We start from the raw sequence: 26,980 nt of genomic DNA, 5'->3' as shown, positions 1-26,980 counted from the left end.
CTCAGCAGCCTGCCCTGGGGAGTACTGGAGACCCTCCATCCAACTGCACGAACAGTTTTTATTACAATTTCTTAAGCCATTAGCATATTCAGTGCCAGACATATGCTAAAACACTTAAAAATATAGTGAGACACTAGATTTAATGGTAGTTTACAAATTAACTTGCCATCTTGTGGCCCTAACCTATACTGATCAGCACCATCCTTTCATAGCTGCGCTAGGAGGTTCTGCTACAATGCCTGTAATGTTTCCTTAACACTATTTCTGCTCATTAACCAGTTGCATGGGGTTTACCCCCTCCCTCCATTCTCAAAGTGGAACAAACTCCCTTCTATGTCAAGAAGCCTTTATCCCCCCTCTTATTTTATTACGCAACTCACAATATGAGTCTGGGCAGATAGCAGCATCTTGCATCTTCAGCTTTTCTGTAGTATGAAGCAGCTCCCCAAAGAAATGGCTCCTAGTATGGCCAGAACCGTCCAGCGGTAGCATGGCCTTTGCCAAGAGTGCAAGCCATGCTTCCATGGAAATGTGACAAGGAATCAGGAGTTCAGTGTTGCGAGTTTAATATCTTTTGTTCTGGAAACTAAAATCAGATTATGTCCACTGAATGCAGTGTGGGATTTTATTTGGGATATTTTGGGAGGAAGGGCAAAGGGAATGGAGTAGGGAAGTCCAGTATATTTTATGTTGTAAAAACAGAAAAGTGATTCTTTGCTTTTCCTGTTCTCTTGAGAGTCCCCTTGGTTCGTATATGAGTAGAAAGTACCATGCTAAAATAACTGTATGTGAGAAAGGGTCAAGGTAATTGTAATCTCATTAAGAAAAGCGTGCCGCCCCCCATCCCCGGAAGACAGATGCAGCAGAGTACTATACTATTGCAAAGGCCAAATGTCTGTATTTTAATAAGTTAGAAGAAATCCAGATATAGAAGCCATAGAGTCACTGAAATGTTAACAAGTTAATATATTTTAAAGCAAATATAACACAGTGTACACATAAAAACCATTTAATACAAAGTGAAAACCGTTAGATGCACCTACTAATGCAGATTTTTGGTTATTTTCAGCTCTTTCACTGAAACTTGGAAACAATGCTCTTCATTTCAGTTACACCAGGTTAAGTGGTGAAACTGATCTATAGCAGGCAAATCACTGCCTTGTCATTCACCTGGGAAAGACAGCACCACTGCAACTGATAGTCTCTCCAGAAGGGCATCCAAATGAAACAGGCTGTGCACATCTGCCCCACTCGCTAAGCTATACAAGAAACCAGATGTGGATTGATTGCTGCTTCTGAATAGTAAAGCTCAGTAAGTGCATCCTTGCTGTACAAAAAAAAAAAAATTAAAGTGACAACATAGAAAACTGGCAACAGATAACCATGTCTGCCTAAAATATACACATATGATACATAATTATGGGCCATGCTGGCCAGTACGTAAGTCTGTTCAGGAGCAAAGCTTTAATTGCACAGATTAGAAAACCGAACAAATGCTTTTACAGAGCAAAGCACAAGCTTTGGTTTATGCTTAGACAGTGAACATTAAACCTTCCATTTTTATTATAACATCTATTATGAAAAATGGCTCCTTTCACTGCTACATGCAATAGTTGTTTATGAATAAGCACTTCATTCCATACAATGAAATGAAGCTCAGTGTCTTATTCAATGAACCCATTAGCTGTATCTAGACTGGGAATGCATTAAATCTTTATGAAAAGCTACTGAATTACAAAAAGTTTTACTTATTTCCTTCACAGTTCCCCAGCCCTCCCCCCCATTTTTAAAATGCTGCACATATAAAAATAACTCCAATATGGCACAAAAGTGGGATTCTCAAAGAAAGGCAAAGGATAAAGGGGCAAAGGGAAGCCTCCACTGGCAACATCAACAAATTGCATACGGTCCAAGAGGAATTTGCACCCTATACAAAATGAGCTTCCCTGTGTTCCAGTTCTTGGATCCTTTTTGGTCTCAGTCTCTGGTAAGTAGGCTTCAGATCTGTGGGGTGAATATCCTCTGAGCTAGTTTTTTGTTCATTTGTGTTTTGTTCGGGATCACCTGATGGAAGTGCAGAGCTCCTAGCCAGTTTCACAGTATTATCCTGGTGAAGCACGGAGCTAGCACTGGTTGGTGCACAAGCTTTAGCGAAAGAACCCTCTTCATTTTGTTTTGATTTGTTAGAGGGTGGTTTATAAAATGTCCCTGGGGGTGGTTGCAATGTTCTTGGTGCCCTGAAGGCAGCAAGAGGATTGGCATCAGGACCATTCCCTTCTGTTGCTGTCCTTCCTGACCTGACAGAAACAGAATATGGCTTACTAGGAAGAATGACATTAGCTGAATTGTTACCAATGCTGCATGATGAAGATAAGCCACCTGCAGTTCCACTCTCAAGTGCTCGGTTCTCCTGGGGCACATTAGTCACGATCATTGCTGTCCTTGCTGTGATATCATACTGTTTATACTGCTTGTCCCAAGTTTTTCGCAGCATCTGGGTGTCGTAACAAGGAAGTCTGCAGCAGGTATTAACAGCAGGGAGCGCCTTCACTTCTGAAACTTCTTCAATAGTAGGGCTCCTGCCAAGCTTCTCTGGACTTACTGCTCCTGCATTTCGTGAATTTCTTTCATTCAAAACACACGGAGGAAGTATTCGGTCTACAGGTAGGCTCACAGGACGAGTAGCTGGTTTTGTCCTTGGAACCCGCAATGGAACTTTGGTAATCTGACGGTTAGGTTTTGCAGGAAATAAGTTAATTTTACAGCTGTCTTCACCTAGAGAAACAAATGAATCTTTGTCTCTCTCTGAAGCTGGACTCACAGCATGACCTAGAAACACACAAATAAATGTGACTGGATCTTTGTACCAAATATAAAGAGAAGTCAGCAAGACTTTCGCCAACAGAACATGAACTTTATTAACGATCCCTTGACAGCTGGTATTTTAATGGGATAATAGTTTTTAGGTATACCTTGTATACATACTAGGAGTATCCTACTCTAACCAAATGCTAGCATTTCAATAGCAGTAAAACATATACTGTACAGATGTAACCGAGGAAGACACTAAGGAGAAAACAGGCAAAGAGACACTGCACTTTTTTTTTTGGCTGGTGCTCTCCCATCCCTGAATATTTTCAGTTTTAATGTGTTTCAGAATGTTGCACTGTTAATGTACAGGACATGACTTAAATGGTAACATCAGCTGAAAATCAGCATAATTAAAAGGGATCATGTGTAGTTATGCCTAAATAAAGTAGATGAAAGCATACCTACATTAAAACAAACCACTGTAGTAGCACAGGCAGGTAAACAGAAAAATCAAATCTTATAGAAGATTTATAGTTAGGTTAGCAAACCTGGCTCTTTTGGAGCAGGAATATTAATATCCAAAATGCTGGTAGCTGATGATTCTGTCAGAGAATTACTTTTCCCAGAGCCTTCTGGTTTCGTTCCAGTGAGTGGCGATGATACACATTCTGGGGGAAAACAATGGTCAAAACATGTTAATTGCTTGATACTGGTTTGCAGCAGCATAGTGAATTTCAGAAATTCACAGTCACAGCATAATTATCTTTTTTTTTTTAAAAAGGGAGAAACCAAAACACTGTTGTATTCTCTTACCAAATACTTTAAGCTCCGATTCCATGAACACAGGTTTCTTGAAAGCCTTTAGAAAGATTTAATTCTGTTTCTCTCACAGAGATAAACAGTATATCAAGCAGTGATAAGCAGGTTTTATCACTTGCTTCTGTCTAAACTGAAGAGCTGCATGCACTATAATCTAATGCATCCATGACTGCTTATTCACCCACCCCAAGACTTAATAAAAGCGCACTAACCAGTTACAGATGTATCTACTTGTTCTTTTGTATTCTTGCTATTGTTTGATTCCAAAAACAATGCAGCCGTTTCTGAAGCTCTGCTTTCACTTGGAGCTATCAGAATACCCTGTTAACGAAAGTCAGAGCAAAAGTAAATGAGAACTCAAGAGGAAAGGCACTCCTTAACAAAAAAAACCCACAAAGATTTAATAGAAATGTGCTCTGCAACGCTGCAGCATTTGACGCAGAAGTTAAGATGGCACAGGTAGCATTGCAGCAGCATAAGAAAAGTCACTCACTTCCTTTACAGCAACAAACGACTTCCTCTGCTGCTGTGGCTCCCTCTCTTCTGCTGATAAAGCAGCTCTGACTGTAATGGCAGTTTCTTCAGACTGAGACGTGCTCAGAAGTGGTTTCAATGAAACATCAAATATCTTTTCATAGTATGTTATAAGCAGCTCCACTACCCGGGCCTGATAAGGGTAATCCACAAGTGACGACAAAGAAACTGTAGCATCTGTTTGACGTGGCCTGATCAGAGTTGGGCCAAATATTATGCCAAGGTTGCTGGCTGACATTTTATTTTCATCAGACTGTTCGGTAACCCTGCATAAAGAGGGGGGAAAAAAAAAAACCCCAAACCCCAAGAGTTAGAGGGTTTTACTACTTCAGAAATATTTAGGTATTAAAATATTATCTTATGTCTGAAGAGGCTAAAAGGCAATAAAAACCTGAAGGTGGGTTAGGTAAGCAGGCAGAATGGTTAATGTTATTTGTGGCTATTTGGCATTTCTGGGGTTGAGGAAAAGAACGTCTCTCTTGTTCTAAGTAATAATATAGCTGTGGCCCAGTATTACCCATTTTTATTGGTAGTCATCAGCTTGGTACATCCTCATCACACATCATCATACAATCCAGCATTTGGAGGACAAGGAAGAGAAATGTAACTGGAGAATGGATATTAACAGACACAATACAAGTTTCAATCTTCTGTTAATAGCCACCAAATAACTGCCCTATCTGGGTCATATCCTGATTTAAATCACACCTAGATCCCTGCAGCTACCACTAGTTACTACTTGCTGACCCCAATGCTAGCAGAGAATCAAGAATAATGGTGCTCAGCTCTTTCCACTTCATATTCTTCTCTCACCTGAGAATTCATTACATTGGAAAAAGAAACAGCAACAGAACAATGTCTTCTAAGGCATATGTGACTTCCTCCTCTACAGTCATCAAAAGGGTACAAGAGTTTCCTAGTACGCAGCATGTAGCAGTTTATTTTTCAACATCAGTTTGCATTTAAAGTCTTTTCTCACCTGTGAAGGTGTCCAATAAGGTACTGAAGAGTGTTATAGTTTGGTACAGGCAGTTGTTTCAGAAGATCTTTAATTTTAATGATGATCCTATTCAGTTCAATACAGATTGACTGTCTTTTCTTTGATTTGGGGCTAGCTTGTTTAGCGTCCAGTTCCTCATTAACATTCTGGCTTTCTTTTGCAAGTCCAATGAACTCATTGTAAAGCCGAAACAAAATCAAGGGTTCTGGAAGCTGAAGAAATAAGAGCATTTCAGAAATACACTCAAGCCTGAATTTTAACTTCTTTGTTTCCTTCCTATTTTTCTTCAACTTTGTCTGGTCTAGCATCTTTCCTTAGATGATGACATTGTTTAATCCTTGTTCATTAGCTCAAACCGCAATTTGTCAAATCCAATCCCAGGTAACAAAACCACTGCTCCCTACACCTTTCTCCGGAAATCTTTTGCTAGCCCTTTCCTGCAATAGCTTCAAGACTGAGCATTTATCAATACAGGTACAGATTTCAAGAAAGTGATTGCTGTGAGGGAGGGTGTTACACTGCATATGCACAAATACCATGACAATAGAGTAGTTATTTTTCCAGTCTTTGATAGTATATTACATATGGTATCAAATTTGGTCCATATTCCATTTTTTTTAATTGGATTTTAGGCCACATAACATTCATTTTTAATTGTGATTTAAGTATTCTCTCAGTATGAAAATGAATGTTAATAATAAGAAAATTACAAAAAAAGACAAACATCTCAAACCTGACCTGGCTATTTGCATTGCCCCAGCTTAGATAAAAGGAAAAAGTAGGAAGACTAGATAAACCTCAAAATAATTAGTTTTAATAATTAGTCTCAAATAGGGTTTAACTCAGGATTCTGTCTAATAGTGTCTTAACTGCATGTTTCTATCTCTGTTCCTGCATTTAAAATGAGCAGGTTTACTTAAATTACACACCAACAGATCAGCTACAAAGGAAGTAATAAGACCAGAAGAAAACATGTTATTTGACTTTTTTTTTTTAATTATGAGCCCTATTCAAAATACAGCACAGTGCCTCAAACCGGCACCCCCGCATGATGTATATAATATGCTACCTTTTTACTTGAATAAGTAGGCCGAGTACATCTTTGTAATTTTTCAAAAGCACTTAACTTAATGGTGATGATCATAGGATTGGAATGCTCATCTCTGACAGCCAGTGTAAGGAAGAGGACAGGACCATGCAGCTAAGGATTATTCCTTTCGGGGTTAACAAGTTTTCAGAGTGACTCAGGAATTTCACTGGGCAACATCCCAGCCTCATTTTTTCAGATACATACTGAAACTGTTTTGGAAAACTCAGTCATGAACGTTTAAAGCTCCATTTTGAAATAAAATGATGGATAATCCTTCCATAATGAACAAGTCATCATGACCACTATGAGCATCTCATGACATTTTTGTTAGCATATATTAACAGCAATATATTAGCACCTGTCTGCATGAGGAGGCAAGAATATGGGAATGTTTTAAACTTCACATAAGACAGGCAAATTCAGTAACTAGAAACATTTTAGGAATTAAAGCTTCACTACAAGTGGATAAACAAAAGCTTGTTCTGCATATAATACTAATATTTAAAAAGACATTATGCTCATGTGGAATACAGATTGTAATACCAGCAGTCAGTAATCTCACAGCTTTCCCTGCCCCTGTCACAGGCTCCATGCGAAAATAAAAGAAGCCTACTGCAAATATACAAGGCGCTCATTTAATCTGCTGCAGGACTGCTGAAAAGGACTTTTTTTTTTTCCCCTCTTGTACTGAAGAAGTATACTACACTACTTTGGTTTTCCATCTGACCTCTCAAGTACATACCTGTCGGAGATACAACTTAAGAACATTGCTGATATCATGTGCATAGAGTTCCGAGAGCTCGACCAAATCCTTTCCATTTTCAAAAGCTTGACAAAGCTTTTCAACTCTTGATTTGGCTCCATTCACACGATAGATGCCCTGAAATTACAAGACCAACACAATTCTATTTTAATTTGAAAGGCAAGTGTAAAACACAGATGATATCAACAGTACAGCATTAACATCTTAAGAGATTTTTTTTTTTTTTAATTTAAAAGATCGTTCATACTTAAGTTTTAGAAACAAACTTGAGCATACCTTGACATTCAGCGCTCTGCTTTCAATTTCTGACGTACACTTTTTGATGATGAAAGGAATGCCATCGGGAACATTTTTAGCAGCTTGGGCAAATTCCACTCCAAACAAGTGAAGCCTTCCATGAAGTTTTTTGTGCCCACATTGAATAGCTAAAGTCTCTAAACATTTTTTATGGCATGCAAGTGAACACTACAGGGGAGGAAAAAAAAAAATCACGTGGTTTGATACAACCTGACACCATAAGAAAGATCTCTGCTGTTTGTCACCCCATACGTGAGCAAAAGAAAAGATTTATTAGCCTGTTGTGCTTTTGCTTTGAGTTCATGATGATTCTACGAGCCACAAAGTCTGTACTTTTTATACAGAAAAAGAATGCAAGTTTCCAAAACTCCCGACTTTACATAAATCCCAAGCAGCAATTTAAACTACTTTTCAGCTTACCTCCTCACATTCAGCTCCGTGAAATACCACTAAGCTGTCACATTCTCTGCATTTAGATGGAGCTCTCAGCTTCCGTAGTTTGTGTGTTTGTGCTGCTTTGGACATACTAGCATTTCTAAAAGGTCCTGGAGAATTTGCAGTTTCAGATGTCAGATCATTTAAACCTGGAGAGAATTTCTCTGTTACAGTCATTCTAATATCTACTATCGGGATAGGGTATATATTCTGATTTTTTACAACTGTGCTGCAGAACACAGAATTCTGTAAGTAATAGCAACTATCAAAGTAATCAAAAACATTTAAATCACAAGGAAGCAAAACAATGTTACAGTTTACATAATGGACACATTAACTATCAAATAATCTTACATAAAAGTAGAATCAAACAATCAGTTTTGCATTTTTAAGTATTTCAGTTTTCTCATTTTCATTAAGGTTTTAAGTATTTCAGTTTTCTCATTTTCATGCAAATTCACATTTGCATGTGAAAATATTAGGACATTTAATTCCATCTGCCCTGCAGTTCAAGCAACTATTCATGAAAGTTTCATTCTGTGTATTTCAAAATCCTGTACTACAGGATGAAAGGTGACATTATGGTTTGGCCTGTAGTGTTTCTGAAATACTTAAAAAAGAGTATTTTGCAGCAGGGAAGAACTAACACACACTCACAGTAGAACCCATATAAAATAAAAAAGAATCACTGATTCTCAGTCTCCTAAAATAACATCAAAATATTTTCCAGAGGATTCTAAAACAGAATAGCAACTGGTGCTTTTTGTGACCAATTTTTTTTCCAAGCAATTTACTTAAAACGCTATCAACAACTCTGTGAACCAAAGTCCTTTCTTTTACGGATAAAAACTTAAAATTAACACATACAGTTAATTGTCCATAAAGCTTCTTAAAAGCTCAAGTATTGATTAAACAATACCACTGCAAGTGAAAGTTTGCATTCATTAACATGTTGCCATGCTTTAAATTTGGATCTAAATTAGTATTGTTAACCACAGGCTCATTCCTAGAAGGCAAAGTATATATTTAGGAAATAAGTATTAACTGAAGAATTTCCTAAAGGCTTTACTGAGCAAGTGCCACAAGTATTTCAGAACTAGTTTGTAAGTTCTGCAAACATCCCATAGAACTATTTCTGATAATCCAGTTATTCAGGTTTCAGTACCTGTGTCAACATTGTCTTTATATACTCAAAATTAATTTGAAAATTAGAAAAGGTCTGGTCAAATTTGGATCAATTTTTTTTTCCAATTTGCCAATTACCAACTCTCTGCAAGTGCCACAAGTATTTCAGAACTAGTTTGTAAGTTCTGCAAACATCCCATAGAACTATTTCTGATAATCCAGTTATTCAGGTTTCAGTACCTGTGTCAACATTGTCTTTATATACTCAAAATTAATTTGAAAATTAGAAAAGGTCTGGTCAAATTTGGATCAATTTTTTTTTCCAATTTGCCAATTACCAACTCTCTGTATCTGTGCATTTCACTTCAAAGTTTAGAAGTGATCTTACATACCTCGGTGCCATGCAGCTAATTTTAAATGCAAATGTCTGGAGGGAATGGTTAGTGGATCATTTGTGTTTACCTCAGGAGGGTGAAGACACTAGAAACGTTCAAAGGCTGCCCATACAGTTAATCTAAACGTACGAAGACAATTCTGCACCGCTTCATTAAAGTGACCTGAACATTATTCCTCAGCTCTCAACCTCAAGTGGATGCACACTGTATTGAAAAACAATGCTGTTGGTAATCACAGCCTTGTTAATGTACTTTTCTTAAGCACATTAAAAAGAAAAGCCACACTCTACAACAAAAAGCATCTTCTGGGGACTTCAGGTATGGAAACAACATTACCACAGTCTGAAGGAGATGGTGGCTCTCTTTCATCAAGATCATCTGCAGATGACATAGTACCAGTGGAAGGTGTTCGGGGAAGTCGTCTTTTAAAATCCCCTAGCAGATGAGAAAAATTTTCAGGAAGCTGTAAGTATCAGTTCCACCCAACTGCTCATTTTCATTACAGGCTCTGTCCAACACTTGCTAAACTAACAGCGATGTCTTCATTAATGTAAAACAGTCCAAAGAAAAGACTTCAAATTAGTATAGCAGTGAGTGTAGCTGTACCTGGGCTAGCAGATGGAGAATCCATGGATCGTGACTCGCTGCTTCCCCCCGCGCTTTCAGAATCGCTGCACATTCCTCCACTCTGGTTGCCAACTGACCATGATCTGAACGGTGGTGGCCCTCGCACTGCTTTTGGAAAGAAAACCCGCAAATTCCAAAGGTCAAGGACAAAATTACTTTCTTTTCTTTTTATTTAAAGACTAACTGATTATATTCAAAATAGAAAAATGTTGCAAAAGTTACATGAACATGCAACATAGTGAAAAAACCACAGCATGTATTCCTGTAAAAGCTTCAGGATGCAAGAAAATGAATTTCAGAAACTTGACACTTATGCTTTTGCAAAAGACCTGAGATCAACATAGTATTTACAAAACCAATGGAATTTAAATTGCTAAAGTTAATTGAAATAGTTTAGTACCCTGAGCTTGACAGTACCTGCTGTTTGAATTGCATCTCACCTTTCTTGTCAAAGAATCTAGGTATACACACAGGCAGTTTTCCATTTGTCCTTATGCTCAAGTACATGACTGTTTTTATAGGCTTCGAACTTTAAAATACAATTTTTTTAACCTCTTCAGTGCTACATTTCTGACAGTGAGACATCAAGCACCTGTTTTTTTCTGGTATTTTTATTTAGAGACTGAACTCCAGATGAAATACAGAAGAACTACCTTGGATATCTGTGCTGCTGGAAGATCTCTTCTCTCCAATCTTTTGCGAACGATGATAAATTGGGCTTCCCACATCATCTAATGTCTGAGCAGGAAAATCTCCTGAACACTGAGATAAGTTACCATGGGATGTATGGACACTGTTGGTTGATTGCTTATTAAAAACCCTTCAGAAAGAAGAAAGTAATTTGAAGAGTGAATAAGACAGAATTAAATGAAAAGCAATGTATTTTTTTATCCCTGGGCACTAAAAATACTTAATTGCTGTTCATGAACATACATATTTGACATGTAATTATTAAAGCCCAAATTAAAGGGTGGCAATTTATTTTTAATTAAACATGTACAATTTCCCAGTGTTTCCTCACCCCCTGTAAATCAGCTTTTCCACATCTCTGCAAGGTATTATGACCGTTTCGCAGACTTTGAAAAAAACAGCAAATTTGTTCGTCTAAAGATCAGAATAATTCAGAGGCTATTGCATCCTACTTCTATGCTTTCCTCCAAAGGATTCTCTGCCCAGCCATCAAGACTATTCACCTATAAACACGTAGGTGTTAAAATGCCGGGCTTTTTTTAAAAGCACAGAAAATATGTTGAAGCTGCCAGAGTGCTTATAGTCAGTCCATTGTGAAAATCTGCTCTCAAGACAAGGACAGAAAACTGTTAACAGTAGCTGATGTAAAATGCTGAAGCACCCTGTGGACAAAATGGTCTGCTAGCCAAGTTTAGCAGTCAGGAAGCTGTTCTTTAATCAGTTCTACCCTATCCAGCTGAAGGAAAAAAAAAAGACTTAAAAACATTAAAATTTGCATTTGTCCAAGCTACTGCCCCTGAAATAAATGCAGACCTAAACAATAAAAATGATCACTTCAAGTACACGAAGAATCACAAGGCCATGTCAAAGAAAATAAAAGGTGGGGAGAGGGGAGGAGAAAAAACACACTCCTATAAATCTTAAGCAGTAAATAGCTGGGAGAGCACACAAAGAGTTTGAAATTTCATGCTCATCAGTTTCTCAGGGAGCTGCATAGTTAAATCCCCGTAAGTCAAAGTTTATGAGCATAGCCTAAACCAGTCTTAAAAGGCAGGAAATTTACAGACAAGAACTAAGAATCTCAGCTTTAACTTTGAATTTCCTGGCTTTTGTTGGTAGAAGTCTGACTCAAGCATTAGGTTTTTTGTATTTAGTTTCCTTTTTGAAAAACGATGACGACACTTTCCTGTAGAACTGCGAAACACACAGATTGGAATGGATATTCTGGTGCTTTAGTGCTAAGATGACTATTTTACAAGAAGTTAAAGGTGGAAAAGCATTTGGCATACTGACACGAGGAGTTGTCTTTTTGTCTTGTAGTCTTTACTTCCACATTAGCTGTATCTTTAATAGATTAACAGTAAAAACTGCCCTTTCACACGGGCTGGAATAAAAATAAGTTATAACATAGGGACATGTGGACTCTAAACTTTTTTTAGTCACGTAGCGTGAGACAGAAATCGAGCAACACTTCCTGCCAAAGAGTTGCCAAATGTAAACAATATGAAAGAAGGTACTGTAGCAGCAAGGCCTGCAGAAGAGGAAAACTACCTCCTCAGACTTTCTAAACTGATTATCAGATACTACTGCCACACCACACTACAGAGTTCAAAATTTACATTTTTTCATATTAACCAGTATTTACATTAAAACAGTAACAAATCAATTCTGGCACAACTGTCAACATTTTAGCAAGTCTTATTACACAAAATGACATTCTGGTTCAGAATTTAAAGTCAGGTTTTAATGTCAACATTATATATGATCTACCAAAAGGTGAGTCAAAGAAATAGAGAATGGTAAAACACCGGGATTCATTTAATTCCTCCAAAAATGTTGTTTTACCATTGAACATGTGTGCCTAGCATTTAATTCTAAACCAAGCAAATGCCACCTGTAGTTTGGGACTCACCCATCAACCTGGGAACTCTGGGTTTCAAAAGAACCCGATTCAACAGGAACACTTTCCTTTGGCAAACTTTTCACAAACTCTGAATACTGCTGACCAGGGTCATAGAGTTTGGCACTCTCACAGAGGGACTGGCAGTTAACTGGAAGAGATACAACCTGAGCGTGCTGCAGCTGGAACAGGTTAACTGTTGCCTGTTGGGAGAAAGAAAATTTCAATATTTGTAGATCATTTACTAGGTATTTCACTTGCACTTTGCTCAACCCAAATTAATATCCCAACAGAAAATTATTTAACAGTAAGACTGGAAAAATTCTAGAAAATAGTAACATTTGTAGGGATGGACTTTGTGCAAGATTCCTCAAGGTCAAACGCAAAAACTTAATCTGTAGCATAGATATTAGTATTCCTCTTCTCTCTGGGTTATTGAATCCTCCAGGTAGCAAAGGCAGTTCTAATGGCTTCCCACTTTGGGTTGATCCAGATAAACAGCAAGGTTTTTTGCTACCAAAAAGGCATTTTTCATGCTCTGGAGGGAATTTCAGTCACTACTACAATGATGAAGTAGTTGGAGTTCCAAACCCAGATGAGCTCCATATCACCTTGAGACAAGAAATGGACAAAACTCCTTGTCCCAATAGAACAGATTAACTGAACACTTTCTTTGTTAAATTACATAAAACTTCTAAAATATTTTATCACAAGGCAGAGACCGGGGAAGGGGACACTGCATGGCTGCTTCTTCAGCTTTGGGATTGCAAAGTAGTTCGCAATTTAGATATACCTGAACTGACAAGTTTGTCTAAGCTTCTACTGGTGTTATGGGTTGGTTTTGGGTTGCTTGGGGCAGGGTGTGTGTGCGTGGTTTTTTTATTTTCCCTCCCCGCCCCAGCATTAAATTGTCTTTGTCTCATCTAAAAATGTACGCATCTATTGGCATAATGCGCTCCTAAAGCTTTTTTAAAAACTGTGTATGTAGATACACTGTTTTGACAATCCTTTGCTTATTTACATGTATTAAATTAATACATTAAATTAGTCACAATGGATCCTGTAGTAATTGAGACTGTCATCAGGATTAGCAGGCCCCATGCTGCAGCGTGTTAATGGCTCAAGCACAGAATGGACAAACATCTTTGCTAATGCACTAATGAAAATAGTGGGAATGGGAGCTGTAGTCTTAAGCAACAGAGTAACACTACTGCCGTCAATATTCTTCGAGAAATTTTACAAGAATTGTGTAGTCAGAGTTCTTGCAAGGCAACAGCTTATTAAAAAAAAACCAAAACCATTCAAGACATGTATAAATGCCCCCCCCCCTTTTTTTTTTTAAACTCCTAACAGAAAGAGAACACCACAAACATATTAAAAGTTTTCCTCCTTCTTCTATTGGCTTGTCCCCTGTCCTTTGAAAACTTTCTATTTTAAGGAGTTAACACTACAGATGGGGCTTTCTCTTAGTCTTAACAATATTTATATATCTGTGCCAAACGTATTTTAAAAAGCATGCTTACAGCTTTAAGAGTAAGATCACACTGGTAAATAAGCTCTCGAAGCTGTGTTACGACATCACTTTTAAAGCTTTCCAAATCATTTCTTTTTTCTTCAACCTCTGCCATGCTTGCTTTATAGTGTTCATTGGCCTCTTCAGCCTAGAGAAAACACAAGTATAAAGGGACGATGGACTACAGGCCTTGATACTAGAAGCAAGAAAAAAACCACACAAGATGCTTTTAAGTGGAGATTCCCATTTAGGATAAAAGCCCAAAAGAGCATACCTGATTAAAATTAAGAATTACAAACAGAACACTTGGTCAAATGCTCCCATTGGGAAAGCATGAGTAAAATCAGTGTAGGCTTAACTTTAAAAGCAAGGAACAAAAACCCATACTTTTTGAAGAGCCTCCTCTTCTAGCCTTCGTTTTTTTTCCAGTTGCTTGCTGAAATCTTTCACAAAGCTTCCACTTGAGCTAAGATGTTCCTCCTCAGCACGAGCAGTGCAGGATTTTGCCTTTTCGTACTCATCTTGACGCTGTGTATATAGCAACTTCGCTTTTCTTAGAGCAGCTTCCAGCTCTTGCTGCAGAATGCAACAAAAGAAAAAAAGCAAAAGAATGAATGATTTTAATTTTCCAGTTATTTAATGTGATGTTTAAAGAGGCTGTTATGCCCAGGTCTATATGCTGCAGTTCAAAGCACACAGTCATAGAAAGATAACCTCTTATAAATACAAGTATGTCATGAAATTGACAGTTACATACTATATCCAAAAAGCCCTATAGATTCTACGTGTGAGTTTAAGTGCATAACAGCCTAGTTTGAAAGTTTCGTCCTTTTGAAGAATTTTAGATTGAACACTATTAGATATGAAAGAAATACCAACCATTTTTTTCTGTTCTCGCTGCCAAAGCTCCTTGATATCTTTCCTTTGTCTGTCCAACTCATTCTTCCTTCCGAGAAGAGGCTAGATAGGAAACATTAATAGAGTACATAAAAGGCTTATAGGCTGCAAGTTTGTTCTTTTGAATAATCTGTGCTGTTACAAACTTTTTAAAAACCTAAATAATATCTTGGTCTTTTTCGTTAAGCTTACCTGCACAAATTTGTTAGACTGGAGAGCAGCAGCTGTTTGTTGCCAAAGTTGATTGTTCTCAATATCATTTTGAAAAGCATTAATGAATATTGATTGGAATGGCATATAATCCTAAAATTACACACAACAAAACATTAATGTTCTAGGTAAGGTAGAGGTATGCTGATATTCTAAATGTCTGCATAATTGAACTAGATTTTCAATTAAATTTAGTAAGGTATTTACGTGTGTGTGGAAGTCGGAGTTAGGTATGAATGTAGAAAATGACTAATTTCTCAGCTACCTTTCATTTTACTAGGAAAACACTCTGAAACAGAAGTCTACAAGTCCAAATCACAAAGCCTACAAGATACTAGACAGAAAAAAGCATACTGTGAAAACTATAAGGCTATTCTGCATTTTCAACAAGAATATTTATATATCCAAATTTCCATAGGAGATGGGAAGACATAAAATACAGCAGATCTTTTAACCAGTGATTTACAGTCTAAATCAATTCTGTATCAACTCAAAAATCCATTCCTCAACGTCCCCAAAGTTTCACTTTTAGGCAAGGTATCCAATACATATTTAAGACTCTAAAATAAAGCCCCTAAGATGTACTCACCTGGTGTCCAACAACAGCTTTAGCAGTTTCAGCCATTTTTGCTAAGTTTTTAGCACACTCCACTTCTGTTAAAAAAATGCACAGTTACTGTTTACACTAACAGTTGTACCACATGCTAAATACTTTTTACATTCTTCCTCTAACAGATAGGCTACAGAGGGGATCACCTTCATTTTGTTACAGGCCTTTAATTATAGGAAATGCGCAATAGTTCTGTCCACTTCAGCGGAACAGCTACTAATTTAGAAATCACATTATTGACAGTCTGCAGCACAGAGGCCTGACAACAGATTTAATTTCATCATGACAAAGCTGATTAAATGCCAGAAAGAGCCACTCACCCAAGCTAAGCTTTTTTTCTACCCATGCGACTACATCCTTGGTATATTTTGACCATGCTTTAGCATAGGACAGAGCCGATTCAATTCCACTGTAATTTCTTAGGAGCATGCTATCAACCTCCTCTGCTCGAAGATGTCCTGAAAATAAAGCATCGAACACAAAGAAGTGAATTTTAGACATGACCACACACTGAGAGCAAAGCCAGTATTAGCCAACTGTGAATGCTTAAGCAGCTCTGATCTTGAGTTAGTCTTTAATGCTAGTTGACTCTAAACAGGACTGACAGAGGTTTTAGAACAAATTGAAGGGTCATAGTATTTTATCTGGAGTAATCATATGGTCAGCATAACTTTCTTAAAGAAAGTGACCCAACAAAACACCAATCATATGATGATATACAGAAGTGCTTCAGGCCTTGGTTCTTTTTTCCCCCCGAAAAACAACCCAGGTTGGTTATTCACAAAAGCATAAAACCTCTGCAATAGCAAATTTTTTACAGTGAAGTTTTAATGGCAGCGTAGGTGTAAAAAAGGGACCAAGCAACTTATTTATAACATTTTAGAAGATGAAAACACAGATACAGAATGGTGTTTATTAATATTGAATGAATGACCTACCTTGAATATCATCCCTTTCATGCAGTGAACCCCCAGACTCCACAGAAAGATTCTCAAAAGACTGGCGTACAAGAAACAAAACATCAAGTTAGTGAAGAAAAGCTCTCACTGGAACTGACAGGCTAACAAAATAAGTGGCATCATCTGCCCTGTTCTTTTTTTGCAGATAAAGCAACAAACTGTACTGTAACTCCCTCTCATCTAAGGCGCAATACCTTCTAAGCTCCCATAGCTGTTGACCGAGACATAATAAATAGCAAGGAATCATATACTTTTAAATCAACAATCTTGAAATGCTGTGATGAGAGAGTTAATTGTTTAACAAATCAGGTTGATATTTAAGTGACCTCCAGCTTTTCTTAGATCCCCACCTATCTTTTAAAAAGCATTTCATACAGACCTAACATCATATACATATAACAGACACCATTCTACAAGCCATTAGAATCCTGTATTTCTTCCTCAAGAGAATAAAGTTATGATTTCCCCTAAATTACCTGCAGGTGTGCACTGTAGGCACAACAGCTGACAAGTAACACTTGCTCATGAAGCCCTGACAATCAGTACAATCTGACAGAATTTAATCCACTAATAAAAGGAATTTAGCACAAGATTTCGTCCCTACCTTTGTCCTCACGCTGCATTTTGCTACCCCTTTAAATTGTGCAAGTTGAACTATTTGTAGGACTGTGCTGTAAACCAGGCCGCTGAACAAATTTAAGTGAATAAAAAGTTTACCTAGTAACCACCACCCCCTTTTAAAAAAAAAAACCAAACCCAAACAAAACCCAACACAACCCTACATCATTTTAAATGAATAAACTACTCTTGAAAACTCGGAAGCAGAGAGCAGGCAGAAGACAAAGGCCGAGAAATAGCTGCAAAGTGGCCTTAAGCTTTGCAAGAACAGCTTGTTTCCATTTTAGACTTTACTGCTGTTTTATTTTCAGACTTAAAGCTAAAATGGAGCACAGTAACAACGATGCAAGTAGTTCTTTTTTGTTTGGTTGGTTTTTTAAATGTAAATGGAAACTAATCATAAATCACACAAAACCCCCTCAACAATCATTGTTTACTTCACAGCAAAAGCAGCTTTTCCATATGCCAAAACATGCACAGTATTAATCATCAATTACATTGAACAGAATCAAACCACAGCCTAAAGAACAGCTCCATTCCTAAGGAAGTGGAATACTAGTACAATTGCTGTCTAGTAAGAGAGAGTTTCAGTAAAATGGAAGGGCTTTTTCAGAACAGGGGGAAAATCCATCCAAAGCTGTCTAGCAACCAAACGGTAAAAAAAAAAATCTGAATTTAGAGATGGATCAATATTCGGTTGCACAGGAAACCTGAGCATTCCTAGATTTAGTTCTGATTTCGGTATGAAGCATTACTGTCTTCAAGTAGATTTTAAAGTGGCATACAGTTGTTAGGCAAGAACAAGTAAGAAGAGGAAAAAACCCCATACTTTATATTAACTCAGGAGGCACTCATAAGTTCTGGTCCTAAAAATTATTCCCCATTCTATAATACCTAAATTGTTTTGGTCCTGGGAACTGTTCACTCCTTTCCAGTAATTCAGGCACACAGTCTAGTTAGGGCAGCTAATCAACGCTCATTCATCCATCCATCCACCCCACTGCAAATAATGTAATACCACGTTTTAAAAGCAAGCACATAGACAACTACTTTTACCTACGTCCTACAACTTATTATCAGAACTTGACCCATACAGCTTGCCCTCTCAAGCATCCAATGACTCATCTCAGTGAGGCAGCAAAAATTAAAAAAAAAGCCTGACTTCTAGATAGATTTCACTTCTCAACTTTAACCAGTCTCTTCTGCCTTTTTTCCCCATTACCCAAGAACTCTCACCCTGACAGAGGCAAACCTCTGCATGCATTTTGAAAACTTTATCCTTCTCCTTTATTATGCTCTCAGATCTACACAGCATCGAATAGCATTCAAATAGCTTCTTGAGTAATGAAAGGTCAGACATGCCTGTCTCGTCTCTTCCAATGTATTCTAAAGCTCTTCTGTTCTTAATTAAGAAATATCTTTGCTTCCACCTTGTACTTCTGGTTGTACTACAAGGGCTAAAATGAGAACAATTACATTTGCTAAGAGGGGGTATACATATCATTTAACTTAAGCTTCCAAGTGGAATGCCTGAACTAAAGAATGTAGACTCCCCTGTAGTCAAGAGAAGCAAGATCAGCCCCCCCACACACCTTCGAGCAATCCTCACCAGCTTAGTTAGGGAGGTCCCTAACTTAACAGGCAATTAAAATCTCTCTCCTTAGTTAACCCTCAAATCATTTACATGTCAAATTCTACCAAAACATTACGCTCTCATCTTTTTAAGATACAGCTAGCTGTTCAACCACTGAATGTACACATCCACAAGAATGAAAAGTTAATAGAGAGACTTAAATATTTTGCATTTAACTCCTCCTACACTCAACTCCTGGTTGGCCTGCAAATTGCTCTCTGAATTGCAAATCAAAGTGAAATGCTTCATCTGTTAAATGTGTATTTATTTGCCTGAATGAAAATGCACTTAAATTTAAGACAGATTTACAAGAAATTGAACCATATTATCCTACCCTCTCCAAAATTTATCACTGTTCCCTTCCACATTAGGAAAAGCAAATGACACTACAAAAAAGGGCTTTTAAATATGAGCTGGTGACTTCTGGAGCATCTAGAATAGAACTCCTTCTTCATTTTGCTATATTCTAATTTCCCCTTGGTCTTCCCCCACCTCCACATTCAAAAGAGTGATCTTTTAGCCAAGCATTCACTTCACAATGCAATATATGAGACCATCTCATTCCACAGGAACACATTTTTGCATTGCAAAGCCATTACAAGATTAAAATTTTGGCAAATTCAGCACCTTCCTTCTGCTGGTGAACCGATTAGCTGAAACATTGCATGAGATGCTGGCTTCTATGCTATTTTATTTCATACTTTTTATCAACAACCTAATCCTCTGATTTTAAGTCTGCTGGAACCAGTTTTCTGAGCAGCCTCCTTCCCCTCCATGTTGTTTGCGAAGATGAGTTTTGTAGCAGCTACAGAAGTAGAACTTCTGTGATCATCCATCTTTCTCACATGTGTGTTATCAAACTTAGTGAAAATTTAAAAAGACTACTTCTCAGCTGCAGCTGTACAGTATTGCTATGATCAAGCCTGTGTGAAGGAATGCTAAGCCTTAAGTACATTTCAACGAAGCCTTTAAAAAACCCCACAACCTAAAATTTTTAACCTTGCTACAACTTAGCCTGTCATACACACCAATTATCAACTGCATTTTCCTTGCACGTAACTTTTAATTTGACTTGATTTACTTGAAAGTCTGCTCCTAGATACAAAAAAATTCAGAACAGAATTTGGTACTGAGCATTTTTTAATCTCACCTTCAAAGTGTTTAAAGGGGAGTTTAAAACGCTAATGTTTTTCTTTGACTACCTATGAGTTGACAGTGCTATTTCAGTTCTCTTAGTGAATTGTTGTTGAAACAGCTACAGCACAAACTGGGCTCTGGAAGAAGAAAAGGTTATTTTGTAATGTTTATTAGTCTTTGAAAGCCAAAACGAGGTCATTAAACCTTTAGCTTCTAGGTCTAACAGGTCTATTCTAACTACTCCAGCATGCAAAGCATTCAAGTATCTTAAGTATTTAGTTCTTTTCACTTAACCAATTTAAAAATCTCAAATACAATTACAGTGGGTTATCATTTACATATTTGAGTGCTAGCCCCGTTGAGTCATCACTGGCATTTAGAACTGAGAATACATTCAAGTATCTGAAACCTTGAATGCATTTTTTTTCATGGGTTTAATCTTGTTTTAACACTCAGAAGATTCCAAGTGTCCCCGCCCCATGATGCACAGAGTTTCAGTGGAAATGAAAATCTCCTTTAAAAGATATCATTCCACGCTCCAAGAGAACATGTTTAGCCTACCCGACTTCTCCGAGATACAGGAAGTCCCAATGACGAGCCATTGTCTACATCTCCCATAAGGAAGTCTGAAACACTGCCAGAAAAACAAAGAACTGTGTTACTTCATTGCTTTACCTCACCAAGCAATTTCAGATCACCGAGAACAAAAATTCAAATAGTGTTTCTAATATCCTTTAAAAGTTCTGCAAACAATTTTTAGAAGTAGTCTTATATTCCCTGCAATTTCTATACCATCATCGTTTTCCTTGTTAAGAAAAAAACCCCCAACAAACACCCGAACAAAGCAGTAAAACTGTTCTGGATGTGGTTAATTTAAATTAGTTTATCAGCTAATATTTGTCCAAAAGAAAACTAAAGTTTTTGTTGTTGTTGTTTAGTCTTAATTTGATTCAGCTCCACCAAGTTCTTTACAAAATCCTTCTGGATTCCAACTTACACGTTTCCAAAGGTGAATGCCAATGTTTCAATGGAAGAAAATATTTCACTGAAGAGTTCTCTCTTGTTTTCTTCATTAACTTCTTTGAAGTTCACCGCTTAGGAAAAAAAATGAAACCCAAAGGGTGAGAGGTGGGGTCAATCAAGCAAGTTTACTAGGCCTAAAGACAAATTTTATACACAAAGTCTCCTACAGAACACAGCAACATTATAATTTTCAGAACAATTGAAAAAACACAGTTTTAAAGAAGATTAGTAAGAAAGTAAACACTAAAGGAAAGCAAGTAACACAATCCAGATGCTTCCCACAATGAAATCACATTACTCTTTCACTTCCTATATCTTCTCACTTCAGAAGCAGCTATGTGTGGGAACACAATGGTAGTAACATGAGGGGAAAGAGAAAAACAGTCATTTAACAGCAAGAGTCAAATCACGCAGCAGCAACACCACAAAGCAGCTCACAAATGCAGTCAAATATTTGAAAAACTGTTTCTTTTCTGTGTAGAAATTTCAGAATTCGGAACAGGAGCAGTAGTTTATGGGGGTGCACCCCCCCAACTGTACGCGATCCTGTGTATGTGTCCAGAGAACAGGATTTCTGGCTTGAGTACAAACAGAAAGCTATCAAAAGGTAGTGTCCATTGCAAAACCCTTTAATTATTAGCTCCATAGTCTGGCAAAAGCTCCTCAGTTTTGTCTGTTAAAAGCGGGAAGAAACTCAGCGTAACTATCGTTGTTCCAAAAAGGAAAAGGAGCGTTCCTGGACAAACTAGATGGTTTAAACTGGTGATCAAGACAAGTATTTAGCCACTCAACACTGAGCCTTTAACATGCTTCCATGACAAACTGAAATAATGAGACAAGCAGTATGATTCACCAGAGTTTCTGTTAACAGCTACTGGACAAGGGGGAGGAGGGAGAAAGAAGACAAAAAGCACAACCATCTTTGTCTGTTTCCAACTTAACTCCTTAATCATTGGTGACTGGGAAATTTTTTGTAGAGAAGTCACGTACACTCCTTTGAGCCGAAGCTGAGCCCTCTGGATGGAAGTTTTCCCAATTTTACATTGCAAAAAGTGACAATTTCACATTAGTATTTATTTTTTAAAAGTTGAATTTTTTTTAAGCAATGCAATATTCTTAATTATCTAGATGCCTAAGTTACACTTACGCTCATCTGTTTCAGAGATACTGCAATGACACACATGCAGCTATTCACCCCTATTCATCACTTCTTGCAAGACCTGTGACAATGTTAATTTGTGTATCCTCCTTACATTTCAAGTACAAATACGGGAATAATGGACCACAATGACTTCTAGAAGTAGCGAAAATCAAATCACATTAAAAAGTGTTGCCCATTCTATACACATTTTCTTAGCAAATTAAAGTAACAGACTTTAATCTTAAAAAGTATTCAAACTTCCTGCCAGGTGCCTAAACACTAATGGGTAACAAACAAAGAAAGTACAGTAATCTGCTCCCCCATTAGACTTCCTTTGTGAAAGGAAAAGTTTTTAACCAGTAAATTAACACAGTTGAATCCATTCCTTTTTAGACAGCATGCCAACAGGCCTGCTCAACATTTTTATAACAATTATTTCTATACAAAGCTATTACAGAAAATACGTATTCTTCTCATGGGCTATTTTCACAATTACTTGCAGATCTGGAAGAATGTGTTGTAATAAGCCTACAGCAAAAAAAAAAATTGCCACGTATTACAAAAATATTAACAGTCTCTGTCGCCACAGTTCACTGCTAAATTAAGGCTTCTCCTACCTCTTCATTCTTCTACACTTTGTAATTACATTAAAAAAATGCCTCTGGCACCTTTGTTTGAAATGAGACTCAATAAAGTTCCACAGATAAAAAAAAAATTAACAGCTTTGTAAATAGCAGTGCTTTCTTTATTTTTTTCAATTCAGGTTTGTTGAAAACCTCGGCTTTCCAGAGATAACGCTGCTTATAAATCTAAACTTTGCATTCCAAATCATTAAGCAACAACAGTTACTACAAGATCTATTGATTACCAGCCACTAATGACTGGAAAAATCATTTGAGTGCCGGCATGAAACGCAAACTGTTTCAAAATTAAAAGGAACCAACAAAAACTGTCTATACATTCAAAGCACTTACCACTGAAACATTTGTATATCCATTAGCTGCAGTGTCTTCAGAGAAAGAGCACTTCTTTCACCTTGCTAACGAGACATTAATATAGATAGCCTCTCCCTAAAGAAATGCTGTCTGTTTCACTCTGCCTTCCTGTTCCAGGAAGAGTTTTGTTAAGCTTTACACTTTATATACCAGAGAAATCCTTTCTTTTCAGGATCCATCACAAATGGAATAACCAATCTCAATTTTTTCAGAATTACCAAATTTCAGAATTCTCCCAAAAAAGGTTAGCCCAAGCTCTTAGTAATTCAGTGGAATACAAACCGCTTGCTTCTGGCTTACTACCACTGGAATGCTGATGTACTTAACATCAACTTTAAACCATGCACACTCTTTCCCCAGGACATCCTGACTGCACACAATAGCTACTGACAACAATGAACTATAGTAATCTTTCCATGTCTGGAAATGACAGGTATCTATCTATAGTTCTACAGATTTCAAAGCAAGTATACAACTTAACAACGCTTTTAAGTAAGACTTCAGATGGCACATAATGATCTTTTAAAAAATCCTATGATAGCAATGCATTAAAATCTGGAATCCACTACCTGAAGTGCAAGCCTAGCTTGCATTGAAGTGCATCTGTATTTCCAAAGCCAGCAAATCTGTCTTCAAACTGAGGTGGGTTTGGAAACCTCATCAAAATACTGCAAGACACTGAAAAGTTTCAGCTCTTAGGTTATGCCATCAAAAGCTTTCTGAATCAAGTACAGAACGGGCTGGGGAACCAGCAACAGCCATGGAAGTTTTGGAAGCCAGAAGCTGAAGCAGCACCTGAGGACATTTGAGCAATGGTTCTGAAACTATTAAGAAGAGGCTGTCAGCTGTCAAGACCAGGCAAAGTGCAACCAGGGCCTTTAAAAGATGATGCTTAGACAGCTCATAGTGACCACAGCTCAGCACACAAGCTTCTGAGATGCTCTCTTGTCCCCTTCCAGTCAAATTAAGACAGCACAGCCCAGGAAACCCAGGGGACACAGCCATGCCGGTGTCTGCAGGAGTTTGCTTGCTTCCTCCTTCCCCCTCCCCATAGACACGTGCAGGACTGGTAGCAGCAAAGCTACCTTGCCAGCTGTCTACAGAGCCTGAACAAGTCTAAACTACACCAGCTTGAAGAATTTACTCTTTGCAGGTCAATTTTCTTGTACCTAATACACAGATACGGTAACACCACCATCTATTTCCTTCGACAGGAATACATCTTCAATCCATACTTTACTAGCTGACTTTCAAGCAGTAAGCAACTGGCTGACTTGTTGGAACTGAATATCTTTGCAACCAATTTTCTGTCCTTAAACTCCCAACAATGCTTTCAAGAACCATTTGGAACTATTTCAAAAACAAAAACAATCACCCAAGCAAACAAAAAACCAACCAAGACCAAAACATGCTCCCACTCCCAAAACGAAGACTTGTAATACTTCTTGTTATTACCTCTCATCTTTAAAAACAGGTGTAAAAAAAGGGGAGGGAGGAACCTGAGTAAAGAGCAGTAGTATGCAGACTGGAAAGAGGCAGAAGAAGAGTATTCTCAGGATCTCACAGCTAGAGAGGATCAGCAGGCTATCCAGGCCCCACGGTTCTGTTTCCAGTTCTCTGTGCCATACAACTTCACCAGCCTGTGCTTACTACCAAGTTTGGCAGCCTCCCCAACTTTAGCTAGATGCCACCAAGACAAGTTCGAGGAACTGCTTCCCACTCACTCCATAATAAATTTTGCTCTGAATTTACATCAGACACACCAACAAAATTGAAATTACTTCACCTTGCTAGAGGTATTTAACTTTGATGCAGAACTATTAGGAAAAAAACATACCTAAAAAGGGAATTTCTACAAGACTAGTGCAATTTTCAGCTTTACCAGGAATCTGCATTCATTCTAGTGATTCAGTTAAGTCAAAAGGTGCAATTTAGAGCAAAAGAACAGTACAAACTTGAATTCAGCATGGGATCAGGAGAACCACGTACTCTGGGGCCATCAACTATTTAAAGACACTGAGTGGGAAAATAACAACTATGAGTATGATGGTGTGCCAGACTGGGAAGTGACTTCCAGAAATAGGAGTCTAAACAGGTTCCAGGCAAGATGCTTCAGTAAGTCTCAATTCTTCCAGCTCAAGTGAGGTGGAAAAAAAAGACATTCTTCACGAAGCACTCGAGTAAGCACGTATAAGTAGTAGAGTCCAAGCAAAGAGGCCCGGTGAACCGTGTCATGTCCAAGATATAACCAGAGAAATCAAGTTTCCCCCCCCCTATATTTTCCTACAACCTCAGCCTAAAATGGTAAAAGTCTGACATTATCTGTTCTGCCAAACATCATTCTCTGTAGCAAGATTAAGATAACATGCTATAGGTAGTTCTTCCTCCAGTCTGTCCAAAAGGAAAAGCTTTAGACATCCAAAGCAGAACTACAAGCACATTCGTATCATTCCCAATGAAGGACCTGAGAAATGGCTGAGGGGCTCGAAGGAGCGGCATAAGCACTCTAATTTTTGCTAGCATTCAAAATATTCCCATTTGCAGTAATTTAAAGGGGGTGGTCTGTCTGCACGGGACATTACATTTAAATCGCAGTGCAACTTGTCATACTTAGGAGAATACTTCACAAGCCAGAGTCACTGACAGTCACTGGTTCCAAAGTTATTGTAACTGATTTCATCAAGAGCAAAGGCAGTCAGTTGTTAAAATAACCATTTGCCCCTATATGAAGTTCCAAATACAAACTAGATTTGAAACCCTGGCATTATGCAAAGATTCAAAAAGGTCCTTCCAGAACCCAAACCAGTTATGCTTCTATTTCTGAAGGGGGAAGGGGGGGGGGGGGGGGAGGGGAGGGAGAATCACATGTAAATCCCAGCTTGTTTCTATTTCATCCTCTCCTAAATAAACATCAGAAATTTTCCGTGCCAGGTTAATCTTCTTCCTAGTCATAAATCTGACTACAGATACAGAGTGCTTCCACATCTTTTTATAGTTCTGTCCTCCAATGACAAGAAACAGATGAGTCAGATGAACTTCTTTCACAATGTCACATTAACGCAGCCTGGGAAGACAGAGGAAAAAGGATACTGGTTCTGTCCTACCAGCTCCTCACATTCTTGTAGCTTCCTGTTTATTCAAAAGTTACATTACTTTTAATCAAATAACCACAGCTGAAAACCTGTGAACGCCTGTGTTACTGACAGGCCACTGTAAGCAAACTTGAGGTCTGATATGTTTACAATTCACCACAACACGCTGTATTTTTCTTCAGCTTCCTCAGTTCCAGCAGTTGTACACTTCAGTTTGAATACAAACATGGAGCAGTACAATCCTCACACAAAAACCAGCTGTAAAAACCAAACAGGTGCTAAAGCCAAACTGCCTTCACATTCACCACAGGTTATGCTGGGGGGAGGTAGGCTGTTTTCATACAGCACAAGTTTTGCTGTTCTCAGAGAAGTAGGACCGAAGTACCAGTCGGAAAGAGCTGAAGCCCTGTAACTCCCCGTTGCCATCTCCAGACATGTGAGGAATACAATACATGGCTGAGCAAACACTGACAGGCTTTACTAAAGTCTTCATACGAAAGTATGAAGTATTGGGCCCCTCACTACAAGAAGGACGTTGAGGTGCTGGAGCGTGTCCAGAGAAGGGCAACGAGGCTGGTGAGGGGTCTGGAGAACAAGTCTGATGAGGAGCGGCTGAGGGAACTGGGGTTGTTTAGCCTGGAGAAAAGGAGGCTGAGGGGAGACCTC

General features: G+C 38.1%; 1 protein-coding gene across 1 annotated transcript in view; it reads right to left on the bottom strand.

Annotated features, from left to right (window-relative positions):
- Positions 1–942: 942 nt before the first annotated feature.
- The window catches only part of ARHGAP29 (Rho GTPase activating protein 29), a 52,794-nt gene continuing 26,756 nt past the window's right edge, over positions 943–26,980 (bottom strand). Inside the window, exons 3-23 of the mRNA XM_009290461.2 lie at positions 21,061–21,157; positions 20,625–20,697; positions 16,655–16,715; positions 16,037–16,174; positions 15,696–15,760; positions 15,089–15,199; positions 14,879–14,959; positions 14,387–14,575; positions 14,010–14,147; positions 12,499–12,689; positions 10,550–10,716; positions 9,876–10,004; positions 9,606–9,704; positions 7,735–7,898; positions 7,294–7,482; positions 6,997–7,134; positions 5,144–5,376; positions 4,124–4,430; positions 3,843–3,951; positions 3,360–3,479; positions 943–2,829 (exon numbers count right to left, since the gene is read on the bottom strand). Of these exons, the coding sequence (XP_009288736.1) occupies positions 1,928–2,829; positions 3,360–3,479; positions 3,843–3,951; positions 4,124–4,430; positions 5,144–5,376; positions 6,997–7,134; positions 7,294–7,482; positions 7,735–7,898; positions 9,606–9,704; positions 9,876–10,004; positions 10,550–10,716; positions 12,499–12,689; positions 14,010–14,147; positions 14,387–14,575; positions 14,879–14,959; positions 15,089–15,199; positions 15,696–15,760; positions 16,037–16,174; positions 16,655–16,715; positions 20,625–20,697; positions 21,061–21,157 (3,701 nt within the window). The 3' untranslated portion in view covers positions 943–1,927. The remainder of the gene's footprint in view (positions 2,830–3,359; positions 3,480–3,842; positions 3,952–4,123; positions 4,431–5,143; positions 5,377–6,996; positions 7,135–7,293; positions 7,483–7,734; positions 7,899–9,605; positions 9,705–9,875; positions 10,005–10,549; positions 10,717–12,498; positions 12,690–14,009; positions 14,148–14,386; positions 14,576–14,878; positions 14,960–15,088; positions 15,200–15,695; positions 15,761–16,036; positions 16,175–16,654; positions 16,716–20,624; positions 20,698–21,060; positions 21,158–26,980) is intronic.

This window comes from Aptenodytes forsteri, unplaced genomic scaffold (genome assembly GCF_000699145.1).
Source record: "Aptenodytes forsteri isolate BGI_AS27 unplaced genomic scaffold, ASM69914v1 Scaffold237, whole genome shotgun sequence".
NCBI lineage: Eukaryota > Metazoa > Chordata > Aves > Sphenisciformes > Spheniscidae > Aptenodytes > Aptenodytes forsteri.
Note: the sequence above shows the minus strand (reverse complement) of the source record. Positions and strands in the feature narration are given on the sequence as shown.